Below are 25,000 nucleotides of genomic sequence, written 5' to 3' on the forward strand. Positions count from 1 at the left end.
GAGGGGAAACACACACATACACCCCCCCTCACCCCCTCCACTTGCCACGGCGCTTGGGCCAAGGGGTGTGGCGGGAGGAGCGGAGGAGATAAAGTAGTCCCTAAGCTCCGCCCCCCCTCCCCTCCCCGCCGCGGAGGGATCTATCGCCTCCGCCACTGGGTCAGCGGAGGAGCCGGGGCTTCTTGTGCACGTTTAAAGGGCGGCAGCGCGCATGCGCCGCGCCGCGGGGTGGAGGGGCGGGGCCACAGTTCCTGACTCCGCCCCCTTGTGGGCGGGGCTACCGGGAGCCACGCCCCCTCCTGGGGTGCCTGTGGAGCCCATGGCCCCCCCAGGCACCTACAGCCCCTATAGATCTGCGGCCGCAGGGCTGTTCTCAGGCCCCTAGAGGATCTGTAGCCCTTACAAGCTCCCGGGCACCTATAGGCCCTATAGGGGCTGCGGTTGCAGGGTGATTGTTAGGGCTCCTATAGCCCCCCAGCCCCTATAGGCCCTATAGCCCCCAGCCCCTATAGCCCCCAGCCCCTATAGCTCCTATAGCCCCCAGCCCCTATAGCCCCTATAGTCCCCAGCCCCTATAGCCCCCAGCCCCTATAGCCCCTATAGCCCCCAGCCCCTATAGCCCCCCAGCCCCTATATCTCCTATAGCTCCTATAGCCCCCAGCCCCTATAGCCCTTATAGCCCCTATAGCCCCTATAGCCCCCAGCCCCTATAGGCCCCAGCTCCTATAGCCCCTATAGCTCCTATAGCCCCCAGCCCCTATAGCCCCCAGCCCCTATAGCCCCTATAGCCCCCAGCCCCTATAGCCCCCAGCCCCTATAGCCCCTATAGCCCCCAGCCCCCTATAGCCCCCAACCCCTATAGCCCCCAACCCCTATAGCTCCTGGCCCCTATAGCTCCCAGCTCCTATAGCCCCCAGCCCCTATAGCCCCCAGCCCATATAGCTCCCAACCCCTATAGCTCCCAAACCCTATAGCCCCCAGCTCCTATAGCTCCCAGCTCCTATAGCCCCAGCTCCTATAGTCCCCAGGGTCCCTATTACAACCCCTATAGTCCCCAGCTCCTATAGCTCCCAGCTCCTATAGCCCCAGCTCCTATAGTCCCCAGGGTCCCTATTACAACCCCTATAGCCCCCAGCCCCTATAGCCCCCAGCTCCTATAGCTCCCAGCCCCTATAGCCCCCAGCTCCTATAGCCCCCACCCCAACCCCTATAGCCCCCAACCCCTATAGTCCCCAGCCCCTATAGCTCCCAGCCCCTATAGCCTGCAGGGTCCCTATTACAGCCCCTATACCCCCAGCCCCTATAGCCCCCAACCCCTATAGCCCCTATAGCCCCCAGCTCCTATAACCCCCAGCCCCTATAGCCCCCAGCCCCTATAGCTCCCAGCCCCTATAGCCCCTATAGCCCCCAACCCCTATAGCCCCCAGCTCCTATAGTCCCCAACCCCTATAGCTCCCAACCCCTATAGCCCCCAGCCCCTATAGCCCCCATATCCCTCAACTCCCTACAGCCCCCAGCCCCTATAGCCCCCAGTCCCTATATCCCACAGCCCCTATAGCCCCCAACCCCTATAGCCCCCAACCCCTATAGCCCCCATATCCCCCAACCCCCTACAGCCCCCAGCCCCTATAGCCCCTATAGCCCCCAGTCCCTATATCCCACAGCCCCTATAGCCCCCAACCCCTATAGCCCCCATATCCCCCAACCCCCTACAGCCCCCAGCCCCTATAGCCCCCAGTCCCTATATCCCACAGCCCCTATAGCCCCCAGTCCCTATGGCCCCTATAGCCCCTATAGCTCCCAACCCCTATAGCCCCCAGCTCCTATAGCCCCCACCCCCTATAGCCCCCAGGGTCCCTATTACAGCCCCTATAGCCCCCAGTCCCTATAGCCCCCAACCCCTATAGCCCCTATAGCCCCCAGCTCCTATAACCCCCAGCCCCTATAGCCCCCAGCCCCTATAGCCCCTATAGCCCCCAGCCCCTAAAGCCCCCAGCCCCTATAGCCCCTATAGTATAGCCCCCAGTCCCTATATCCCACAGCCCCTATAGCCCCCAGTCCCTATATCCCCCAGCCCCTATACCCCCTATAGCCCCCATACCCCCCAACCCCTACACCCCCCCACCCCCTATAGACCCAGGACCCCATACCCTTCCCTACCCACCTTGTGCCGCTCCCCCCCCCCAAAATAGCTACCCACCTCCCCTATAGGTGCCCAACCCCCCTATAGGTGCCCACCCCCCCCTATAGGCCCCCCCCCCCCCAAGAAAAGGGTCTCAGCCGGGGGGGTCTCACACGCCAAGGGCCGGCCGGTCCGTTTATGAAGCATCAAATATACAGTCTCTTATATACAGGGCCCGGCGCGGGCGCATGCGGGCCCGGGGGCCTGGGTCCCCCCCGGGGAGGGGGACAGGGGGGGTCTAGGGGGGGGGTGACACCGGCTGGGATCCCCCCCGAGGCTCCCTGGGTGCCTGGGGTGGGGAGGAAGAGGAGGGAGGGGAAGAGGAGGGTGGGAGGGGGGGGGGGGGGGGAGGTTAAAGTGCCATGTGACATTCAGCCTGAGCCGGGGGGGGGGGTGGGGGGGGTGGGGGGCACGTTCGACCCCCCCCCTGGGATGGCAGGAGAGGGGGGGGAAGGGGGGATAAATTGGGGGGGTGGGGGATATGGACCCAGGCATCCGGGTGCCCCCCCGCACCCCGCGGGGGGTGAGGCGTGAGCAGCCAAACACGAGCCACGTGCAGGGTGAAAAGAGGGGGGGGGGGATGGAAATGGGGGTGGGGGGGTTGGGAATTGGGGTGGGTGGGAATTGGGGGGGGTGGGTGTGGAAATGAGGGGGGTTGGGTGTGGAAATGGGGGGGGGCTTTACAAAAAGAACCCCCTCATCCAGCGTGCCGGCACCGTCCATCGCTGCGGTGAGTTGTGTCTGTTCTCTGCTGGGTGGAGGTTTGGGGGGGGGGGGATGGAAATGGGGGTGAGGGGGTGGGAATTGGGGTAGGGAGGTGTGGAAATGGGGGGGTGGGTGGAAATGGGGGGGGCTTTACAAAAAGAACCCCCTCATCCAGCGTGCCGGCACCGTCCATCGCTGCGGTGAGTTGTGTCTGTTCTCTGCTGGGTGGAGGTTGGGGGGGAGGGATTGAGGGGGGGATGGAATTGGGGTGGGGGGTGTGGAAATGGGGGGGGGGTGGAAATGAAGGGGGGGTGGGTGGAAATGGGGGGGGGGGCTTTACAAAAATAACCCCCTCATCCAGCGTGCCGGCACCGTCCATCGCTGCGGTGAGTTGTGTCTGTTCTCTGCTGGGTGGAGGTTTGGGGGGGGGGGATGGAAATGGGGGTGAGGGGGTGGGAATTGGGGGGGGTGGGAATTGGGGGGGGTGGGGGTGGAAATGAGGGGGGTTGGGTGTGGAAATGGGGGGGGGCTTTACAAAAAGAACCCCCTCATCCAGCGTGCCGGCACCGTCCATCGCTGCGGTGAGTTGTGTCTGTTCTCTGCTGGGTGGAGGTTGGGGGGGAGGGAATGGGGGGGGGATGGAATTGGGGTGGGGGGTGTGGAAATGGGGGGGGGGTGGAAATGAAGGGGGGGTGGGTGGAAATGGGGGGGGGGGCTTTACAAAAATAACCCCCTCATCCAGCGTGCTGGCACCGTCCATCGCTGCGGTGAGTTGTGTCTGTTCTCTGCTGGGTGGAGGTTTGGGGGGGGGGGATGGAAACGGGGGTGAGGGGGTGGGAATTGGGGGGGGTGGGAATTGGGGGGGGTGGGTGTGGAAATGAGGGGGGTTGGGTGTGGAAATGGGGGGGGCTTTACAAAAAGAACCCCCTCATCCAGCGTGCCGGCACCGTCCATCGCTGCGGTGAGTTGTGTCTGTTCTCTGCTGGGTGGAGGTTGGGGGGGGGGATGGAATTGAGGGGGGGTGGGAATTGGGGTGGGGGTGTGGGAATGGGGGTGGGGGTGGAAATGAAGGGGGGTGGGTGGAAATGGGGGGGGGCTTTACAAGAAGAACCCCCTCATCCAGCGTGCCGGCACCGTCCATCGCTGCGGTGAGTTGTGTCTATTCTCTGCTGGGTGGAGGTTTGGGGGGGGGGGTGTGGAAATTGGGGGGGGGATGGAATTAGGGGGGGTGGGGGTGGAAATGAGGGGGGTTGGGTGTGGAAATGGGGGGGGGCTTTACAAAAAGAACCCCCTCATCCAGCGTGCCGGCACCGTCCATCGCTGCGGTGAGTTGTGTCTGTTCTCTGCTGGGTGGAGGTTGGGGGGGAGGGAATGGGGGGGGGATGGAATTGGGGTGGGGGGTGTGGAAATGGGGGGGGGTGGAAATGAAGGGGGGGTGGGTGGAAATGGGGGGGGGCTTTACAAAAATAACCCCCTCATCCAGCGTGCTGGCACCGTCCATCGCTGCGGTGAGTTGTGTCTGTTCTCTGCTGGGTGGAGGTTTCGGGGGGTGGGTGGAAATGGGGGTGAGGGGGTGGGAATTGGGGTGGGGGTGTGGGAATGGGGGTGTGTGGAAATGGGTGGGGTGTGGAAATGAAGGGGGTTGGGTGGAAATGGGTGGGGGGCTTTACAAAAGTAACCCCCTCATCCAGCGTGCCGGCACCGTCCATCGCTGCGGTGAGTTGTGTCTGTTCTCTGCTGGGTGGAGGTTTGGGGGGGGGGGGGATGGAAATGGGGGTGAGGGGGTGGGAATTGGGGTAGGGGGGTGTGGGAATGGGGGTGGGGGTGGAAATGAAGGGGGGTGGGTGGAAATGGGGGGGGGCTTTACAAAAATAACCCCCTCATCCAGCGTGCTGGCACCGTCCATCGCTGCGGTGAGTTGTGTCTGTTCTCTGCTGGGTGGAGGTTTCGGGGGGTGGGTGGAAATGGGGGTGAGGGGGTGGGAATTGGGGTGGGGGTGTGGGAATGGGGGTGTGTGGAAATGGGTGGGGTGTGGAAATGAAGGGGGTTGGGTGGAAATGGGTGGGGGGCTTTACAAAAGTAACCCCCTCATCCAGCGTGCCGGCACCGTCCATCGCTGCGGTGAGTTGTGTCTGTTCTCTGCTGGGTGGAGGTTTGGGGGGGGGGGGGATGGAAATGGGGGTGAGGGGGTGGGAATTGGGGTAGGGGGGTGTGGGAATGGGGGTGGGGGTGGAAATGAAGGGGGGTGGGTGGAAATGGGGGGGGGCTTTACAAAAATAACCCCCTCATCCAGCGTGCCGGCACCGTCCATCGCTGCGGTGAGTTGTGTCTGTTCTCTGCTGGGTGGAGGTTTGGGGGGGGGGGATGGAAATGGGGGTGAGGGGGTGGGAATTGGGGTAGGGAGGTGTGGAAATGGGGGGGGGTGGAAATGAAGGGGGGTGGGTGGAAATGGGGGGGGCTTTACAAAAATAACCCCCTCATCCAGCGTGCTGGCACCGTCCATCGCTGCGGTGAGTTGTGTCTGTTCTCTGCTGGGTGGAGGTTTGGGGGGGGTGTGTGGAAATGGGGGGGGGGATGGAATTAGGGGGGGTGGGGGTGGAAATGAGGGGGGGTGGGTGGAAATGGGGGGGGGCTTTACAAAAAGAACCCCCTCATCCAGCGTGCCGGCACCGTCCATCGGTGTGGTGAGTTGTGTCTGTTCTCTGCTGGGTGGAGGTTATGAGGGGGGGGGCTCGGGGAGGGGGGGGTCAGACCACGGTGCTGATGCGGTTCCCTGCCTTGGGTTTGGGGGGGCCCTGGCTGGCTTGGGCCAGGGGGGAGGTGGGTCCAGCAGGGGAGTGGGGGCTGAGGGGGGTGTGGGGCGAAGGGGGGGGCAGCGGAGGGTAAGAAGGATGAGGTGGGATGGGGGAGTGGGGGGGCGGGTGATGATGATGATGATGGTGATGATGATGATGGGGCGGGGGGCCGGCCCCTCCGCCTCCTCCTCCTCCCCCCCCCCCACGGAGAGGCCCCCCGGCCGGCCCCCCCCCAATTCCACCGCCGCCCCCCCCCCCGAACACGAAGTGCTTGGCGGGGGCTGGGGGTGGCGGGGGGTGGTGGTGGGGGGGGGGGGGTCCGGGGGGGTAAACGTGGGACAGCCCGTGGTGGGGGGGCGCGGGGCTGTAAAGGGGAAGCGGGGACAGGGGTTGGCGGGGGGGTCCCGGGGGGGCACCCCCTCTTTTTCCCGGCCGGTGTAGGGTGTAATGTGGATGCGGGGGGGGGAACCCCCCGCCGGGGGGGCCGTGCTGCTGGGGGGGCGCAGACAAGGGGGGTTGGGGTCCCCCGTGGAAGCGAGGGGGGGCTCCGGCCGCGATAGCCGGTAAGGGCGGGGGGGGCGCGGGGCGAGCCGGTGGGGGGGGTTGCTGGGGGTAAGGGGGTGGGGGTGGTTGGGGGGGGGGTCCCGGCCCCCCTCCAGCTCCAACCGCCCCCCCCCCAGCCCCGTGGCAATACTGAGCGTGAAGAGCCTGGAGCTTGGAAGGGGCTTCGGGGGGCTGGGGGGGGGCTGGGGGGGGGTGATGGTGATGGGATGATGAAGCTGAGGAAGAGGAGGCTGAAGCTGACGTGGGACCCCCAGCGCCTGGAGGGGGGGGTCCTGGGGGTCCTTTACCCCTCCTGCTCCCGAAGAGGGACCCCAAGAAGGAGGAAGAGTTGGAGACGGGGCGGGGGGGGGGTTTGTACCCCTCCGGGGCTCCCCCCGGCCCCCCCGGCGGGCCCCGAGCTTGAGGCCGGGGGCTGCTGATGATGGAGCCCTGGGGGGAGTAGAGGGGGGAAGGGGGGGCGGAGTCAGCCCAAGCCACGCCCACCGCGCCCCAGCAGCCCGTCATCCCATTGGTGGGTCAATGGGCGTGACCACGCCCCCTCCACAACCCCCCGCCCATTCATCCCTTTGTCAGGCCACGCCCCCTCCACAGCCCCCGCCCATTCATCCCTTTGTCAGGCCACGCCCCCCATAATCCCTGCCCATTCATCTCTTTGTCAGCCAACGCCCCCACAACCCCCGCCCATTCATCCCTTTGTCAGGCCACGCCCCCTCCTCAACCCCCGCCCATTCATCCCTTTGTCAGGCCACGCCCCCTCCACAACCCCCTCCCATTCATCTCCTTGCTAAGCCACGCCCCCCCCCGCGCCAGCCGCGCCCCTATTGGTGGAGCAACCAGCGAATGGCGCCGCCCACTGGGTGAGGAAGCCACGCCCCCTCCAGGCTAAGCCACACCCCCTCCCATAGAGCAATAGGGGCGCTGCGGGGAGGGGCGGGGCTAAGGCAGCAGTGGGCGGGGTTTAGGTGGGTGTGGCTGGGGAGGGGGCGGGGCTTAGGGGGGCGGGGCCACTCACCTCGATCGTGCTGTCCAGGGACCCGACGCTGTTCCGCCGGCCCCGCTTGCCTGGGGGGGGGGGGGGAGGGTTTGGGGGGGACACACGCGGTTTTGGGGGGGACACAGGGTTGGGGGGGACACACACACGGTTGGGGGGTGTCCCCCCGTGTGATTCCCCAGCCCAGGGACCCCAAAATCCCCCCCCAAGGAGCATAAAACACCCGCAAAACAGCCCATCCCAGTGCTCCCAGTGCTCCCAGTGCCCCTCCGAGTCAGCCCAGTGCCCCTCCGAGTGCTCCCAGTGCCCCTCCCAGTGCTCCCAGTGCTCCTCCCAGTGCTCTCAGTGCCCCTCCACGTGGTCCCAGTGCCCCCAGAGCCCCTCCCAGTGCCCCTCCCAGTGCTCCCAGAGCTCCCAGTACCCCTCCCAGTGCTCCCAGTGCCCCTTCCAGTGCTCCCAGTGCCCCTCCCGGTCAGCTCAGTGCCCCTCCCAGTGCTCCCAATGCCCCCAGTACCCCTCCCAGTGCTCCTCCAGGTGCTCCCAGTGCCCCTCCCAGTGCTCCCAGTACTGCCAGCTCCCCTCCCAGTGCTCCCAGTGCCCCTCCCAGTCCTCCCAGTGCCCCTCCCAGTGCTCCCAGTGCCCCCATCTCCCCTCCCAGTGCTCCCAGTACCCCTCCCAGTGCCCCCAGTGCCCCTCCCAGTGCTCCCAGTCCCCCTCCCAGTGCTCCCAGTGCCCCTCCCAGTACCCCTCCCAGTGCTCCCAGTGCTCCCAGCGCCCCTCCCAGTGCTCCCAGTGTGCCCAGTGCCCCTCCCAGTCAGCCCAATACCCCTCCCAGTGCTCCCAGCGCCCCTCCCAGTGCCGCTAGCGCTCCTCCCAGTGTTCCCAGTGCTGCCAGTGCCCCTCCCAGTGCTCATCCCAGTGATCCCAGTGCCCCCAGGGCCCCTCCCAGTGCTCCCAGTGCCCATCCCAGTGATCCCAGTGCCCTCAAGGCCCCTCCCAGTACCCCTCCCAGTGCTCCCAGTGCTGCCAGTGCCCCTCCCAGTGCTCATCCCAGTGATCCCAGTGCCCCCAGGGCCCCTCCCAGTGCTCCCAGTGCCCATCCCAGTGATCCCAGTGCCCTCAAGGCCCCTCCCAGTACCCCTCCCAGTGTTCCCAGTGCTGCCAGTGCCCCTCCCAGTGCTCATCCCAGTGATCCCAGTGCCCCCAGTACCCCTCCCATTGCCCATCCCAGTGGTCTCAGTGCCCCCAGGGCCCATCCCAGTGCCCCTCCCAGTGCTCCCAGTGCTCATCCCAGTGGTCCCAGTGCCCCCAGCACCCCTCCCAGTGCTCCCAGTACCCCTCCAGTACCCCTCCCACTGCTCCCAGTGCCTCTTCCAGTGCTCCCAGTGCCCCTCCCAGTGCTCCCAGTGCCCCTCCCAGTGTTCCCAGTGCTGCCAGCACCCCTCCCAGTGCTCCCAGTGCCCATCCCTGTGATCCCAGTGCCCTCAAGGCCCCTCCCAGTACCCCTCCCAGTGCTCCCAGTGCCCCCAGCGCCCCTCCCAGTGCTCCCAGTGGCTCACCGCTGTCGGACAGGTCGCGCAGGGAGCTGCTGAGGGCGCTGCGCTTGAGCCCCTCGCCCGGCCCGAACGCCTCCTCCAGGCTGCTGCGGCTCAGCCCGTTCAGCGCCTCGCGGGGGGGACCCCCGCCCCGCGCCCCCGACACCCCCTTCTGCTTCTCCAGCTCCGCTGCCGGCGGGGGGGCGGCCACCGCTCACACCAGCGACCCCCCCAGTCAGACCAGTGACCCCCCAGTTAGCCCAGTGCCCCTCCCAGAGCCCCTCCCAGTTAGCCCAGTGACCCCCCAGTTAGCCCAGAGCCCCTCCCAGTTAGCCCAGTGACCCCCCAGTCAGCCCAGTGACCCCTCAGTTAGCCCAGTGACCCCCCAGTCAGCCCAGTGACCCCTCAGTTAGCCCAGTGACCCCCCAGTCAGCCCAGTGCCCCTCCCAGAGCCCCTCCCAGTTAGCCCAGTGACCCCCCCAGTGAGCCCAGTGACCCCCAGTCAGACCAGTGCCCCTCCCAGAGCCCCTCCCAGTAAGCCCAGAGCTCCCCCCAGTTAGCCCAGTGACCCCCCAGTTAGCCCAGTGCCCCTCCCAGAGCCCCTCCCAGTTAGCCCAGTGACCCCCCAGTTAGTCCAGTGGCCCTCCTAGTGAGCCCAGTGAACCCCCAGTTAGCCCAGTACCCCTCCCACTTAGCCCAGTGACCCCCCAGTCAGCCAAATGCCCCTCCCAGAGCCCCTCCCAGTGAGCCCAGTGCCCCTCCCAGTGCTCCCAGTGCCCCCCAGTGCTCATCCCAGTGCCCCCAGTGCCCCTCCCAGTGCCCCCAGTGCCCTTCCCAGTGCTCCCAGTGCCCCTCCCAGTGCTCCCAGTGCCCATCCCAGTGCTCCCAGTGCCCCCATCTCCCCTCCCAGTGCTCCCAGTGCCCTCCCAGTGCCCTTCCCAGTGCCCCCAGTGCCCCTCCCAGTCCTCCCAGTACCCCTCCCAGTGCTCCCAGTGTCCCCCAGTGCCCCTCCCAGTGCTCCCAGTGCCCCTCCCAGTGCTCCCAGTGCCCATCCCAGTCCTCCCAGTGCCCCTCCCAGTGCTCCCAGTACCCCTCCCAGTGCTCCCAGTGCCCCCCAGTGCTCATCCCAGTGCCCCCAGTGCCCTTCCCAGTACTCCCAGTGCCCCTTCCACTCCTCCCAGTGCCCCTCCCAGTGCTCCCAGTACCCCTCCCAGTCCTCCCAGTGCCCCTCCCAGTGTCCCCAGTGCCCTCCCAGTGCTCCCAGCGCCCTCCCAGCGCCCCCAGCTCACCCTCCACGCGGTACTTCTCCATCTCCTGCACCTCGGCCACGGACTCGCGCAGGTCGCTGGCGAAGCGCAGCCGGTCCTGGGGACTGGGGGCGTTGAAGACGATGAGAACCTTCCGCTCGCCGCCCGGCGCCGCCGACAGCAGCTTGATGCCAAACTGGTAATCTGGGGGCGGGGGGGGTCAGAGGGCATGGGGAACCCCCCCAGTGCACATCCCAGTGCTCCCAGTGTGAATCCCAGTGCTCCCAGTACCCATCCCAGTGCTCCCAGTGCCCCCTCAACCCCCCCAGTGCACATCCCAGTGCTCCCAGTGCCCCTCCCGGTGCTCCCAGTGCCCCCTCAACCCCCCCAGTGCACATCCCAGTGCTCCCAGTGCCCCTCCCGGTGCTCCCAGTGCCCCCTCAACCCCCCCAGTGCACATCCCAGTGCTCCCAGTACCCATCCCAGTGCTCCCCGTACCACTCCCGGTGCTCCCAGTGCCCCCTCAACCCCCTCAGTGCACATCCCAGTGCTCCCAGTATGAATTCCAGTGCTCCCAGTGCCCCCTCAACCCCCCCAGTGCACATCCCAGTGCTCCCAGTATGAATTCCAGTGCTCCCAGTGCCCCCTCAACCCCCCCAGTGCACATCCCAGTGCTCCCAGTGCCCCCTCAAACCCCCCAGTGCACATCCCAGTGCTCCCAGTACGAATCCCAGTGCTCCCAGTGCCCCTCCCAGTGCTCCCAGTGCTCCCAGTGCACATCCCAGTGCTCCCAGTACCCATCCCAGTGCTCCCAGTACCATTCCCAGTGCTCCCAGTGCCCCAATCACCCATCCCAGTGCCCCTCCCAGTGCTCCCAGTGCCCCCATCTCCCCTCCCAGTGCTCCCAGTGTCCCCTTCAACCATCCCATCTCCCCTGCCAGTGCCCCCAGCACCCCTCCCAGTGCCCCCATCTCCCCTCCCAGTGCCCCCAGTGCCCCCAACACCCCTCCCAGTGCTCCCAGTGGTGCTCACAGGCGTTCTGGAAGAGCTGCATGTGCATCTCCACGAGGGGGAAGCTCTGCCGGAAGCTGTAGGTCACCAGGATCTTCTTCTTCTGGAAGATCTTCGTCACCTAACGAAGCCACCGCGTCACCGGGGGTGGGGAGGGGGGGGCTGGGGGGCTGGTTTCCCATGGGTGACCCCCACCCCCCCACCCCCACCCCGCTCACCACCAGCAGGTCGTTGAAGAGGAAGACCTCGCGCTGGTGCAGCCCCAGGCGCTGGGGCCGGTTGGGGTCGGGAACCTCATAGAGCTGGCAGCAGCACACCAAGCGCCGGTGGGGCAGGGACAGCACCTGGGGGGGGGTGGGGGGGGTGGGGGGGCTCAGGAGGGGGGTGGGACACCGCCACCCTCACCCCTCGGTCGCTGAGACCATCTTCCATGGGTCACCTAGAATGTCCCCCTCTGTAGGGTTACCTAGAACGTCCCTCACTGGTCACTGAGACCATCTTCTATGGGTCACCTAGAACATCCCACCATAGGGTCACCTGGAACCTCCCACACTGACCACCTAGACCAGCCTCCATGGGTCACCTAGAACACCACCCATTGTAGGGTCACCTAGAACGTCCCTCACTGGTCACTGAGACCACCTTCTATGGGTCACCTAGAACATCCCCCACCGTAGGGTTACCTAGAACACCCCCCACCAGCCACCTAGACCAGCCTTCATGGGTCACCTAGAACACCACCCACCATAGGGTCACCTAGAACCTCCCCCACCGGCCACCTAGACCAGCCTCCATGGGTCACCTAGAACACTACCCATTGTAGGGTCATCTAGAACGTCCCTCACTGGTCACTGAGACCGTCTTCTGTAGGACACCTTGAGTGTCCCACCATAGGGTCACCTAGAACATCGCCCGCCAGTCCCCTAGACCAGCATCCATGGGTCACCTAGAACGTCCCCCACTGTAGGGTCACCTAGAACGTCCCTTACTGGTCACTGAGACCATCTATCATGGGTCACCTAGAACATCCCTCACCGTAGGGTTACCTAGAACATCCCCACCAGCTGCCTAGACCAGCCTCCATGGGTCACCTAGAACACCACCCATTGTAGGGTCACCTAGAACGTCCCTCACTGGTCACTGAGACCGTCTTCTGTAGGATACCTTCAGTGTCCTACCATAGGGTCACCTAGAACATCGCCCGCCAGTCACCTAGACCAGACTCCATGAGTCACCTAGAATGTTCCTCACTGGTCACTGATATCATCTTCCACGGGTCACCTAGAACGTCCTCTACCATAGGATCACCTAGAACGTCCCTGACTGGTCTCTGAGACCATCTTCCTTGGGTCACCTAGAATGTCCCACCATAGGGTCACCTAGAACGTCCTTCACTGGTCACTGAGACCGTCTTCTGTAGGACACCTTGAGTGTCCCACCATAGGGTCACCTAGAACGTTGCCCGCCAGTCACCTAGACCAGCCTCCATGGGTCACCTAGAACATTCCCCACTGTAGGGTCACCTAGAACGTCCCTCACTGGTCACTGAGACCATCTTCCATGAGTCACCTAGAATGTCCCACCATAGGGTTACCTAGAACGTCCCTCACTGGTCACTGAGACCATCTTTTATAGGATACCTTGAGTGTCCCACCATAGGGTCACCTAGAACCTCCCCCACTGGTCACCTAGACCATCCTCCATGGGCCAACTAGACCATCTCACCATAGGGTCACCTAGAACATCCCCCTCACGAGTCACCTAGAACACACACACACCCCCAATAGGGTCACCTAGAACCCATCCCACCCCACCCCCCCCCAGATGAACCCACCGGCTTCTTGCCAACGATCATGCGCTCCACAGCCTGGACCTGGGAGACGTGGTCGTCGTTGGTGCGCAGCTCCCGGCTCTGGATGCGTTGGTAGATGCCCACCAACATGTCCCTTGGGATGTCCTCCCCATTGTCCACCCCTGCGGGACGCCCAGTGTGTCCCCCACCGCTCTAGAACCCAGAGCAGGAAGAGGACTCTGGGGTTGGGGGGGGGGTGGGGATGAGAGGGTCCCTCACCCCGGAGGTTCTTGATGAAGTCCTCCAGCTTCATCTTGCGCTCGGCCTTGACGCTGGGGCTGTACATGTCGGTGTTGAGGAGGATGATGGCGAAGGCCAGGATGAAGATGGTGTCCGGGTTGCGGAACTGGCGCAGCAGGGCCGCGTTACACACGCAGTAGCGTTGGCTGCATGGGGGGGGGGAACAATCCCACCACGGCCCGTGGGGGTTAAGGTGCCCCACGGGCATCCCCACATCATTGGGATGGCCTCTGCACCCGCCCCCAACCCCCCCCCCTAAGAACCGGGGTCCCCCTTCGTTTGTGGGGCCACCACTGGTAATGTTCTCCTCAGCTAGAGGGTCAATGGGGGCCACCAGGCCTGATGTCCCCCCTGCTTGGTCCATTGAGTCACCTAGAACATCACCCAGCCCCATGGGGGGTTACCAGCCCTGACATCCCCCTGCTTGGTCCATTGAGTCACCTAGAACATCACCCAGCCCCATGGGGGCCACCAGCCCTGACGTCCCCCTGCTTGGTTCATTGAGTCACCTAGAACATCACCCAAACCCACGTGTCCCACCACCCCTGATGTCCCCCCACTTGGTCCATAGGGTCACCTAGAACATCACCCAACCCCATAGAGGGCCACCACCTCTGATGTCCTTGGTCCATAGGGTCACCTAGAACATCACCCAACCCCACGTCTCCCACCACCCCCGACATCCCCCTCTCAACCCACAGGGTCACCTAGAACATCACCCAACCCCACGTCTCCCACCACCCCCGACATCCCCCTCTCAACCCATAGGGTCACCTAGAACATCACCCAGCCCCATGTTTCCCACCACCCCTGAAGTCACCCCACTTGATCCATTGGGTCACCTAGAACATCACCCAACCCCACGTCTCCCACCACCCCCGACATCCCCCTCTCAACGCACAGGGTCACCTAGAACATCACCCAGCCCCATGTCTCCCACCACCCCTGACGTTGCCCCACTTGGTCCATTGAGTCACCTAGAACATCACCCAGCCCCATGTCTCCCACCATCCCTGCAGTCCCCCTGCTTGGTCCATAGGGTGACCTAGAACATCACCCAACCCCATATGTCCCACCACCCCTGAAGTTGCCCCACTTGGTCCATTGGGTCACCTAGAACATCACTCAGCCCCATGTCTCCCACCACCCCTGAAGTCCCCCTGCTTGGTCCATAGGGTCACCTAGAACATCACCCAACCCCATAGAGGGCCACCACCTCTGATGTCCTTGGTCCATAGGGTCACCTAGAACATCACCCAACCCCATGTGTCCCACCACCCCTGACATCCCCCTGCTTGGTCCATAGGGTGACCTAGAACATCACCCCACGGTGACCACGCCATGGGGTTCTACAGCTCAGTGGTCTTCCTGGTGTCAGGTGGGGGGGACACGGGGAACACAGTGGGGGGGTGGGGGGGGACAAGGTCCCTCACCTGAAGGCCTCGATCAAGCGCTCAACCTTCTGGGCCTCCCCCTGCACCCGAATGTGGGACTGGAACTTGCGCAGGGCCTCGTCCAGCTCCATCCCAGAGAAGTCCATCTCATCCACCACGCAGCTGCAGGAGAACCCACACACCACCCCCCCCGACACACACAGAGCCCTCAATCCCAGGGTGACCCCCTCCCCAACCTCCTTCCCCCCCCTCCCCCCCAAAAAAAGCCACCAGGGTGTCCCCCACCCCCCCCCACCCTGCTCCTCCTTACTCCAGGACGTCGCGGTTGAACTGCTTCTGGCGGTTGCCCAGGAACTCGCCGATCATCTGCCGGCTCAAGCCCTTCCTCTCCAGGATGAAGTGGGCCACCCCCACCGGCGTGTCCGACAGGAAACCCCTCTCGATCAGGTACTGGATCCCCTTCTCCGGCTTCCTACAACGAGGGTGGACACCAGGTCATCCCCCCCTCCCCCCCCCCGACCTGCCGCGGGGCTCTGTGTTTCCTCCCGCTCGTAGGGTGACCTAGAACGTTGCTTCCTTCTGGCTGTAGGACCACCTGAATGTGTCCATCCCCCCCCCACCTTGGAGGGTCACTTGGGATGACAAGCTGGCTGCCCCATTGAGGCACCTAGAACGTCACCGTGGTCGTGCTACTGGAGACCTAGAACATCCTTGTTGTTCTACAGGACCACCTAAAACACCACCGTGGCCCTGTGACAGGGACACTGAGGTCACCCTGGCCTTGCTCTGGGCCACTGAGGCCACCTTGGCTTTACTATAGGCCACCTTGGCCTTGCTTTGGGCTACCTTGGTCTTGCTCTGGGCCATTGAGGCCACCTTGGTCCTGCTATGGGCCACCAAGGCCACCTTGACCTTGTTATGGGCCACTGAGGGCACTTTGGCCTTGATATGGGCCACCTTGGCCTTGCTCTGGACCACTGAGGCCACGCTGGCCTTGCTCTGGGCCACTTTGGCCTTGCTAGGGGCCACGAAGGCCACCCTGGGCCACCTTGGCCTTACTATGGGCCAACTTGGCCTTGTTATGACCACCAAGGCCACCTCAGCCTTGCTCTGGACCACCTTGGCCTTGCTCTGGGCCACTGAGGCCACCTTGGCCTTGCTCTGGGCTACCCTGGCCTTGCTAGGGACCACTGAAGCCATCTTAGCCTTACTATGGGCCACCTTGGCCTTGCTAGGGGCCACCAAGGCCACCCTGAGCTACCTTGGCCTTGTTATGGGCCACTGAGTTCACTCTGGCCTTGCTATGGGCCACCCTGGCTTTGCTCTGGGACACCAAGGCCACCTTGGCCTTACTATGGGCCACCTTGGCCTTGCTCTGGACCACTGAGGCCACCCCGGCCTTGCTCTGGGCAACCAAGGCCACCTTGGTCTTACTATGGGCCACCACGGCCACCTTGGCCTTGCCAGGGGCCACCAAGGCCACCCTAGGCCACCTTGGCCTTGCTCTGGGCCACTGAGGCCTTGTTATGGCCACCAAGGCCACCTCAGCCTTGCTCTGGACCACCTTGACCTTGCTCTGGGCCACCAAGACCACCCTGGCCTTGCTCTGGACCACCTTGACCTTGCTCTGGGCCACCAAGACCACCTTGGCCTTGCTCTGGGCCACCTTGGCCTTGCTAGGGGCCACTGAAGCCATCTTGGCCTTACTAGGGGTCACCAAGGCCACCCTGGGCCACCTTGGCCTTGCTCTGGGCCACCTTGGCCTTGCTAGGGGCCATGAAGGCCACCCTGGGCCACCTTGACCTTGCTCTGGACCACCAAGACCACCCTGGCCTCGCCGTAGGGTCACCTAGAACATCACCCTACCTCCACCGCGACCACCCCGCGGCCACCGCAACGCCCCACCAGCCCCCACCTCACCTCCCACACGGGGTCTACGTGTGTCCCCCCACCATGGCGACCCCCCCCCAAGCCCCCAGCCCCCAGCCCACCCCCCTCTCCTCACTTGTTGAAGAGGTTGAGGCCGATGCGGTACTGGCGGCGCTGCACCACGTCGTTGTTGAGCGCCGGCGAGTCCCAGCTCTGCCGCGGCTCCCGCTGGTAGGTGACTTTCCCGGGGGGCCCCGAGGGGCCGGGAGGTTGGGGGGGGGCAGCGGGTGGTGGCGGTGGGGGCGGCGGGGGGGGTCTCCTTAAGCTATCCCGCGACGAGGAACCCGAGGAGCAGTTGAGGGTCTCGTTGGAGTTGGAGCTGCTCCCCAAACTCTCGTTGTCCCCCTCCGAGCCTTCCTCGGGGGCTGGGGGGGGCGGGGGGCCGCTTGGAGGGGCTGGAGGGGGGGGGTCGGAGTGGAAGCAGCGATGTGGGGGGCCGGGGCGGGGTAAAGTGCCCCCTCCCCCGGCCCCCTCGGGTTCGTAGGGACCCCCCCGGTTGATGGAGCCGCGGTCGGAGCGGTCGCTGAGGTCGGCTGAGCTGTCGCTGGGGGGTTCGACCGTCAGCAAAGGGGGGTGACCCCCCCCAACGCCCCCCCCAACTCCCCCCCCGCGCCCCCGACACTCCAGGCAGGGGGGACCCCGGCGAGTGGGTTCTTCGGGACCCCCCCCCCAACGTTCGGATGGGCCGGGGGGGTTGGTGGGTGGGAGAGGAGGGGGTGGGGGAGCTGGGGGAGGTGGGGGACCCCCAGTTTCTGGGGGGGGTTCCGGGCTGGGGGGTCGTTCTGGGGAGCGGGGGGAACCTGGGAGCCCCTCGTCCAGGTAGAGGGTGACGTCGCTGGCGGAGGTGGCGGCGCTGTCGCCCGCGGGGGGGGCTGGGGCGCCGGGGGGGACCCCCCGCCCACCCCCCAGCGCCTCGTCGATGGAGGCGGCCAAGGACTTCACCTGGGGGGGGGACACACACAGGATGGAGACCCCCCGTCAGCACCCCAAGTTCAGCCTCACCCCACACGCACCCACTGTGGACCCCCAAGTGCCCCTGACCCCCCCAATGACCCCTGTAACCCCCCCATATCCACATGACCCCCATGACCCCCCCCAACCCCTATAACACCTCCATATCCCCATGACCCCTATGACCCCCCAACCCCTGTGACCCCCACAAACCCCCATGACCCCCATGACCCCCCCAATGCCTGTGACCTCCCCATGACCCCCACGACCCCCAACCCCTATAACACCCCCATATCCCCATGACCCCCATGACCCCCTCACCCCCTATAAGACCCCCATATCCCCATGACCCCCATGACCCCTCCAACCCATGACCCCCCTAACCCATGACCCCCCTAACCCATGACCCCCATGACCCCCCCAACCCATGACCCCCCAACCCCCATGACCCCCATGACCCCCATGACCCCCCAACCCATGACCCCCCAACCCCCATGACCCCTATGACCCCCCAACCCCTGTGAGCTCCCTCGACCCCCATGACGCCCCCAACCCATGACCCCCATGACCCCCACGACCCCCACAACCCATGACCCCCCCAACCCCCATGACCCCTATGACCCCCAACCCGTGACCCCCACAACCCCCATGACCCCCTAAACCCCTGTGACCTCCCTCGACCCCCATGACCCCCCAACCCATGACCCCCCAACCCCCATGACCCCCATGACATCTATGACCCCCCAACCCCTGTGACCTCCCTCAACCCCCCCAACCCATGACTCCCATGACCCCTATGACCCCCCCAACCCCTGTGACCTCCCTCAACCCCCATGACCCCCCCAACCCATGACCCCCCCAACCCCCATGACCCCCATGACCCCCATGAACCCCCAACCCATGACCCTCACGATCCCCATGACCCCCATGACCCCCCCAGCCCCATCCCCCCCACAACCCCCACACCCCCCAACCCCCCCCATAACCCCCATCCCCCCTTCCCCCCCACATCCCCCCCCGTGCCCCCCCATATCCCCCCCCCACACCCCCCCTTACCTGCTGCGCAAAGGCCTCCTCCAAATCAGCTCCTCCTGGCCCAAAATCAGCCGACGCCGAGAGCTGCCGGGGGGGGCTTCCCGCGCCCCCCACCCCGGGACCCCCAACCGCCGCCACCCCTTCGACGGGACCCCCCCCAACACCCCCACCGCTCCCCCCGCCATCCAACCCAGCTCGACAAGACCCCCCGTAACGCGCAGCCCTTCGGGGTCCCCCCAAAACCCCCTCGTCCAGCGAGGCGGGTTTGCCTTGGAAATAAGGGGGGGGCGGCGGGGGGGGTCCCGGGGCGGGGGCCGGGGGTCCGCGGTCGTACTCCTCGAAGGAGAACTGGAGGCGGAGGCCGGGGAGGGCCAGGCGCCGCGCCCTCCCCCCTTCGCTGCGCAGCCGCTCGAACTTCTGCGCCATGCGGTAGCGCCGGAAGGCGGCCTGGATGGTGCGCGCGGCGCGGCGCGTGCGGAAGTAGCCGCCATATTTGCGCTCCAGCATCTCCACCTTGGGGGAGGGGGGGTGGGAAGGGGGGGGGATGGGGATATGGGGAGGGGGATGTGGGGAGAGGGAGGGGGTGTGGGGATATGGCGGCGTGGATGGGGATGTGGATGGGGATGTGGGGTCACGGATGGGGACGTGGGGAGGGGGATGTGGGGATGGGGACGTGGGGATGGGGACATGGGGTTACGGACATGGGGTCATGGATGAGGATGTGGATGGGGATGTGGGGATAGGGACATGGGGTCATGGATGGGGATGTGGGGATGGGGATGTGGGGATGGGGACATGGGGTCATGGATGGGGACATGGGGATGGGGATGTGGGGATGGGGACATGGGGTTACGGACATGGGGTCATGGATGGGGACATGGGGATGGGGATGTAGGGATGGGGACATGGGGTCATGGATGGGGATGTGGGGATGGGGACATGGGGTCATGGATGAGGATGTGGATAGGGATGTGGGGATAGGGACATGGGGTCATGGATAGGGACATGGGGATGAGGATGTGGGGATGGGGACATGGGGTCATGGATGGGGACGCGGATGGGGACATGGATGGGGATATGGATGGGGATGTGGGGATGGGGGCGTGGGGTCATGGATGGGGACATGGGGACAAGGACATGGGGTCATGGATGGGGACATGGGGATAGGGATGTGGGAATAGGGACATGGGGTCATGGATGGGGACACAGGATGGGGACACGGGGACAGGGACATGGTGGCAGGGACATGGTGGCAGGGGTGGGGATGGAGGGACATGGGGACATGGGGGGACACGGGGCCGAGGGTGGGGGGGATGACACAGGGCAGGAGAAGGACCTCGCTGAGCAAACACCCGGTGCCACCCCTGGGGTGGGGACATGGGGACCTCGCACGGTGACACCCCCCTCTCCAGGGACAGGGACCCTCGGGGGGGGCTGGGGACCCTCTGGGGGGGCTGGGGACTGTCTGGGGGGGCTGGGGACCCTCTGGGGGGGCTGGGAACCATGAGGGGGACGCTGGGGACAATTTGGGGGGGCTGGGGACCATGTGGGGGGGCTGGGGACAATTTGGGGGGCTGGGGACTGTCTGGGGGGGCTGGGGACCATCTAGGGGGGCTGGGGACAATGTAGGGGGGCTGGGGACTGTCTGGGGGGGCTGGGGGCAATTTAGGGGGGCTGGGGACAATTTGGGGGGGTTGGGGACCATGTGGGTGGTCTGGGGACTGTCTGGGGGGGCTGGGGACCATCTGGGGGGGGTGGGGATCATCTGGGGGGGTTGGGGACTGTCCAGAGGGGCTGGGGACAATTTGGGGGGGCTGGGGACCGTCTGGGGGGGTTGGGGACCATGTGGGTGGTCTGGGGACAGTCTGGGGGGGCTGGGGACAATTTGGGGGGGCTGGGGACCATCTGGGGGGGGCTGGGAACCATTTGGGGGGGGGGCATTTAGGGGTGGGGGTCCCCCCCCAGGTACCTTCTTGTCCTGCAGGTCCGTGGAGAGCTCGTAGCTGTCGCTCAGAGCCTTCGGCCTCTTGCTCTCCTCCTCCTCCTCCTGCTTGCGCAGGGCCACGCTGGCGGGTTGGGGGGGCAGGCGGGGCCAAGCCAAAGCCGGGGACCCCCCCGTACCGGGGGTCCCCCCCGAAACCCCAGGTCCTTGGGGGGCAGGTTGAGGAAGCCCCCGGTATTGGGGTGGGGGCCGCCCGGGGCTGTCGGGTACCGGCCCCCCCAGTTCGCTGCCCGGGGCTTCGCCGTCCACGCTGCGGGGACACCCAGTCACCCCCAGGCTGGGGCACCCCCAAAGGGGCAGCCCCCCCCCCCCAAAAGGGGCACCCCCCCAACCCACAGACCCCCCCCCACCCCGGACAGGCAGCCCCCACCCCCCAAATTATACACACCCCCCCCCCAACCCGCTGCTGAGACCCCACTGAGGGGGCTGAGGGGATGGGTGGACATGGGGTGGGGGACAGATGGACATGGGGTACAGGGACAGACGGACATGGGGTCTGGGGACAGATGGACACGGGGTGGGGGGACAGACGGACATGGGGTGTGGGGACAGATGGACATGGGGTACAAGGACAGACGGACATGGGGTACAGGGACAGACAGACACAGGGTGTGGGGACTTGGGGACAGATGGACACGGGGTGTGGGGACAGACAGACATGGGGTACAGGGACAGACGGACATGGGGTGTGGGGACAGACGGACATGGAGTGTGGGGACAGATGGACACGGGGTGTGGGGACAGATGGACACGGGGTCTGGGGACAGACGGACATGGGGTCTGGGGACAGATGGACGTGGGGTCTGGGGACAGACGGACGTGGGGTGTGGGGACTTGGGGACAGACGGACATGGGGTACAGGGACAGATGGACAGACGGACATGGGGTGTGGGGACTTGGGGACAGACGGACACGGGGTTTGGGGACAGACGGACACAGGGTACAGGGACAGACAGATATGGGGTGTGAGGACTTGGGGACAGATGGACATGGGGTGTGGGGACTTGGGGACAGATGGACATGGGGTACAGGGACAGATGGACATGGGGTGTGGGGACAGACGGACACGGGGTACAGGGACAGACGGACAGATGGACATGGGGTGTGGGGACAGATGGACATGGGGTCTGGGGACAGACAGACAAGGGGTCTGGGGCCATGGGGACAGACGGACATGGGGCGCGAGGACAGACAGACATGGAGTACAGGGACAGATGGACAGACGGACATGGGGTGTGGGGACTTGGGGACAGACGGACATGGGGTGTGGGGACAGACGGACATGGGGTACAGGGACAGACAGACAGACGGACATGGGGCGTGGGGACAGACGGACATGGGGTACAGGGACAGACGGACAAGGGGTCTGGGGACTTGTGGACAGACGGACATGGAGTGTGGGGACTTGGGGACAGACAGACATGGGGTACAGGGACAGACGGACAGACGGACATGGGGTGTGGGGACAGACGGACATGGGGTACAGGGACAGACGGACAAGGGGTCTGGGGACTTGTGGACAGACGGACATGGAGTGTGGGGACAGATGGACATGGGGTGTGGGGACTTGAGGACAGACGGACACGGGGCGCGAGGACAGACAGACATGGGGTACAGGGACAGATGGACAGACGGACATGGGGTGTGGGGACAGACGGACAAGGGGTCTGGGGACAGACGGACATGGGGTACAGGGACAGATGGACATGGGGTCTGGGGACAGACGGACAGACGGACATGGGGTGTGGGGACAGACGGACACGGGGTACAGGGACAGACGGACATGGGGTGTGGGGACTTAGGGACAGACAGACATGGGGTGTGGGGACAGACGGACACGGGGTACAGGGACAGACGGACAGATGGACATGGGGTGTGGGGACTTGGGGACAGACGGACATGGGGTGTGGGGACAGACGGACATGGGGTGTGGGGACAGACAGACATGGGGTACAGGGACAGACAGACAGATGGACATGGGGTGTGGGGACAGATGGACATGGGACTTGGGGACAGACGGACACGGAGTGTGGGGACAGATGGACATGGGGCATGGGGACTCGGGGACAGACGGACACAGGGTACAGGGACATGAGGACAGACAGACATGGGACTTGGGGCCATGAGGACAGACAGACAGAGGGTGTGGGGACAGACGGACACAGGCTGTAGGGACAGACAGACACAGGGTATGGGGACAGACAGACACAGGGTGTGGGGACAGACAGACACAGGGTATGGGGACAGATGGACATGGGGCATGGGGACAGATGGACATGGGATGTGGGGACTTGGGGACAGACAGACATGGGGTGTGGAGCCATGGGGACAGATGGACACGGGGTGTAGGGACAGACGGACACAGGCTGTAGGGACAGACAGACATGGGGTACGAGGACAGACAGACACAGGCTACAGGGACATGGGGACAGACAGACACAGGGTATGGGGACAGATGGACACAGGGTGTGGGGACAGACAGACACAGGGTATGGGGACAGACAGACACAGGCTGTAGGGACAGACAGACACAGGCTACAGGGACAGACAGACACAGGGTGTGGGGACAGACAGACAGACAGGCTGTAGGGACAGACAGACACAGGGTGTAGGGACAGACGGACACAGGCTGTAGGGACAGACAGACACAGGGTGTGGGGACAGACAGACACAGGGTGTAGGGACAGACAGACACGGGGTATGGGGACAGACGGACACAGGGTGTGGGGACAGACAGACACGGGCTACAGGGACAGACAGACACGGGGTATGGGGACAGACAGACACAGGGTATGGGGACAGACAGACAGGCTGTAGGGACAGACAGACACAGGGTGTGGGGACAGACGGACACGGGCTACAGGGCCATGGGGACAGACAGACAGACACGGGCTGTGGGGACAGACAGACACAGGGTATGGGGACAGACAGACACGGGGTGTGGGGACAGACAGACACAGGCTGTAGGGACAGACAGACACAGGGTGTGGGGACAGACAGACACAGGGTGTAGGGACAGACGGACACGGGCTGTGGGGACAGACAGACACAGGGTGTGGGGACAGACAGACACAGGGTGTGGGGACAGACAGACACAGGGTGTAGGGACAGACAGACACGGGCTGTGGGGACAGACAGACACGGGCTACAGGGCCGCGGCGCCAGCCGGCCCAGCCACGACAGACGCGGGGACAGACAGACAGACAGACAGACAGACGGACACAGCCCCTCCCTCCCCCGCCCAGACACCCGCCAGCCCGGGGAGGGGAGGGGTGGGGAGGGGAGGGTGGGGGGGGGGGTCCCAGACATCGGAGCTCCCCCTCCCCCCGCGGGGGACCCAGGCGTCCGGTTAAAGGGGGGGTGGGGGGCAGCGGGGGGGGGTCCCCAAAAACCCGTGGTGGGGGGGGTCCCCAATGCTCCTGCGGGGCTGGGGGGGTCCCCAAAACTCGGGGGGGGGGGGATGGGAGGGGGATGCAGAGGACCTGGGAGGAAGGGGGGGGGGATAATGATGCGGGGGGGGGTTGGAAGGGGGTTGCGGGGGGGGGTCCGGGGGGGGGTTGGGAATTTGGGGGGGGGTCCCCCCGACTCACCCGTGCAGCAGGCGCTGCCGGAGCGGCCCCCGCCGCCGGTCGGCCGTGCACTGCAGGCACCACATCGCGGGGGGGGGGGGGCAAATTGAGGGGGGGGGGTGGGGGGTACCCCACTATGGGGGTGGGGGGGGGATTTGGGGGGGGGTTGAGGGGTGGGGGGGCCGCTCCGCAGCAGCACCCAGGCCCCGCTCGGCCGGTGGAGGAGATGGGGGGGGGGGTAAGGGGGGGGGGAGGGAGGAGCCGGAGGAGCGACCCCCCCCCCCCTCCCTTTCTTCCCTTCCCCCCCCATCCCCATGGTTGGTGGGGGGGGTGGAGGGGGGGGGTGGGGGACATGGGTCCCCCCCCCAGGGGGGGGTTTGGGGGGGGGGGGGGGTGACGCTTGGGTGCTTCAGATGGGTGGGGGGGGGTGTTTTCTGTGTGGCCCCCCCACCCAAAATAAGGGGGGGGGGCACCCGGACGCCTGAGTCCCTGATGAGGGGGGGGCTGCCCCCCCAATTGGGGGGGGGGTCGCACAAACACCCCCCCCCCCCTCGATGCCTGGAACCCCAAGGGTGGGGTGGGGGGGGAGGGGCTGGGATGCCCCCTGTGGGATGAGGGGGAGGGAGGGGGGGGGGTTTACCCCCCTCCCCCCCCCCCCAGTGTGTAGGGGGAGGGGGTGTCCCCCCCAAAAAGGGGGGTCTTGGATTTGGGGGGGGTTGGGGCTGTCCTGGCCCCAGGCGCATGCGCGGAGAGAGGCGCCCCCCCCACACCCCCCCCCCGCCGCCCGCGGGCTGGCGGTTGCCATAGCGACGCGGGGGCGTGGTCGGCGCGTTGCCAGGGGCTGCTGTTGCCATGGGAACGCGGCGGGGGATGAAGGGGACCGCGGCGGGGGGGGGGGGGGGGAGATCCCGGTTTGGGGGGGGAGGGGGGATGGAGGGAGGGGGGAGGGGGTGGTCCCGGACGCCTGGGTCCCCGGCGCGAGCCCCGCCCCCTCCCCC

The 25,000-nt window shown here is 65.7% G+C and overlaps 1 protein-coding gene across 1 annotated transcript in view; it reads right to left on the reverse strand.

Moving 5' to 3' along the window:
- Nucleotides 1-5,634: 5,634 nt before the first annotated feature.
- Nucleotides 5,635-25,000, reverse strand: part of LOC311204378 (IQ motif and SEC7 domain-containing protein 2-like) — a gene marked incomplete at both ends in the record, with an annotated part of 23,433 nt that continues 4,067 nt past the window's right edge. Inside the window, 13 exons of the mRNA XM_084280810.1 lie at nt 5,635-6,675; nt 7,259-7,308; nt 8,797-8,961; nt 10,062-10,223; nt 11,052-11,151; nt 11,249-11,374; nt 12,865-13,004; nt 13,102-13,268; nt 14,556-14,678; nt 14,827-14,988; nt 16,522-17,387; nt 18,453-18,944; nt 20,401-20,683. Of these exons, the coding sequence (XP_084136936.1) occupies nt 5,635-6,675; nt 7,259-7,308; nt 8,797-8,961; nt 10,062-10,223; nt 11,052-11,151; nt 11,249-11,374; nt 12,865-13,004; nt 13,102-13,268; nt 14,556-14,678; nt 14,827-14,988; nt 16,522-17,387; nt 18,453-18,944; nt 20,401-20,683 (3,877 nt within the window). The remainder of the gene's footprint in view (nt 6,676-7,258; nt 7,309-8,796; nt 8,962-10,061; nt 10,224-11,051; nt 11,152-11,248; nt 11,375-12,864; nt 13,005-13,101; nt 13,269-14,555; nt 14,679-14,826; nt 14,989-16,521; nt 17,388-18,452; nt 18,945-20,400; nt 20,684-25,000) is intronic.

This window comes from Gallinula chloropus, assembly GCF_964237585.1.
Source record: "Gallinula chloropus genome assembly, contig: HAP1_SCAFFOLD_545, whole genome shotgun sequence".
In the NCBI taxonomy this organism is placed as follows: domain Eukaryota; kingdom Metazoa; phylum Chordata; class Aves; order Gruiformes; family Rallidae; genus Gallinula; species Gallinula chloropus.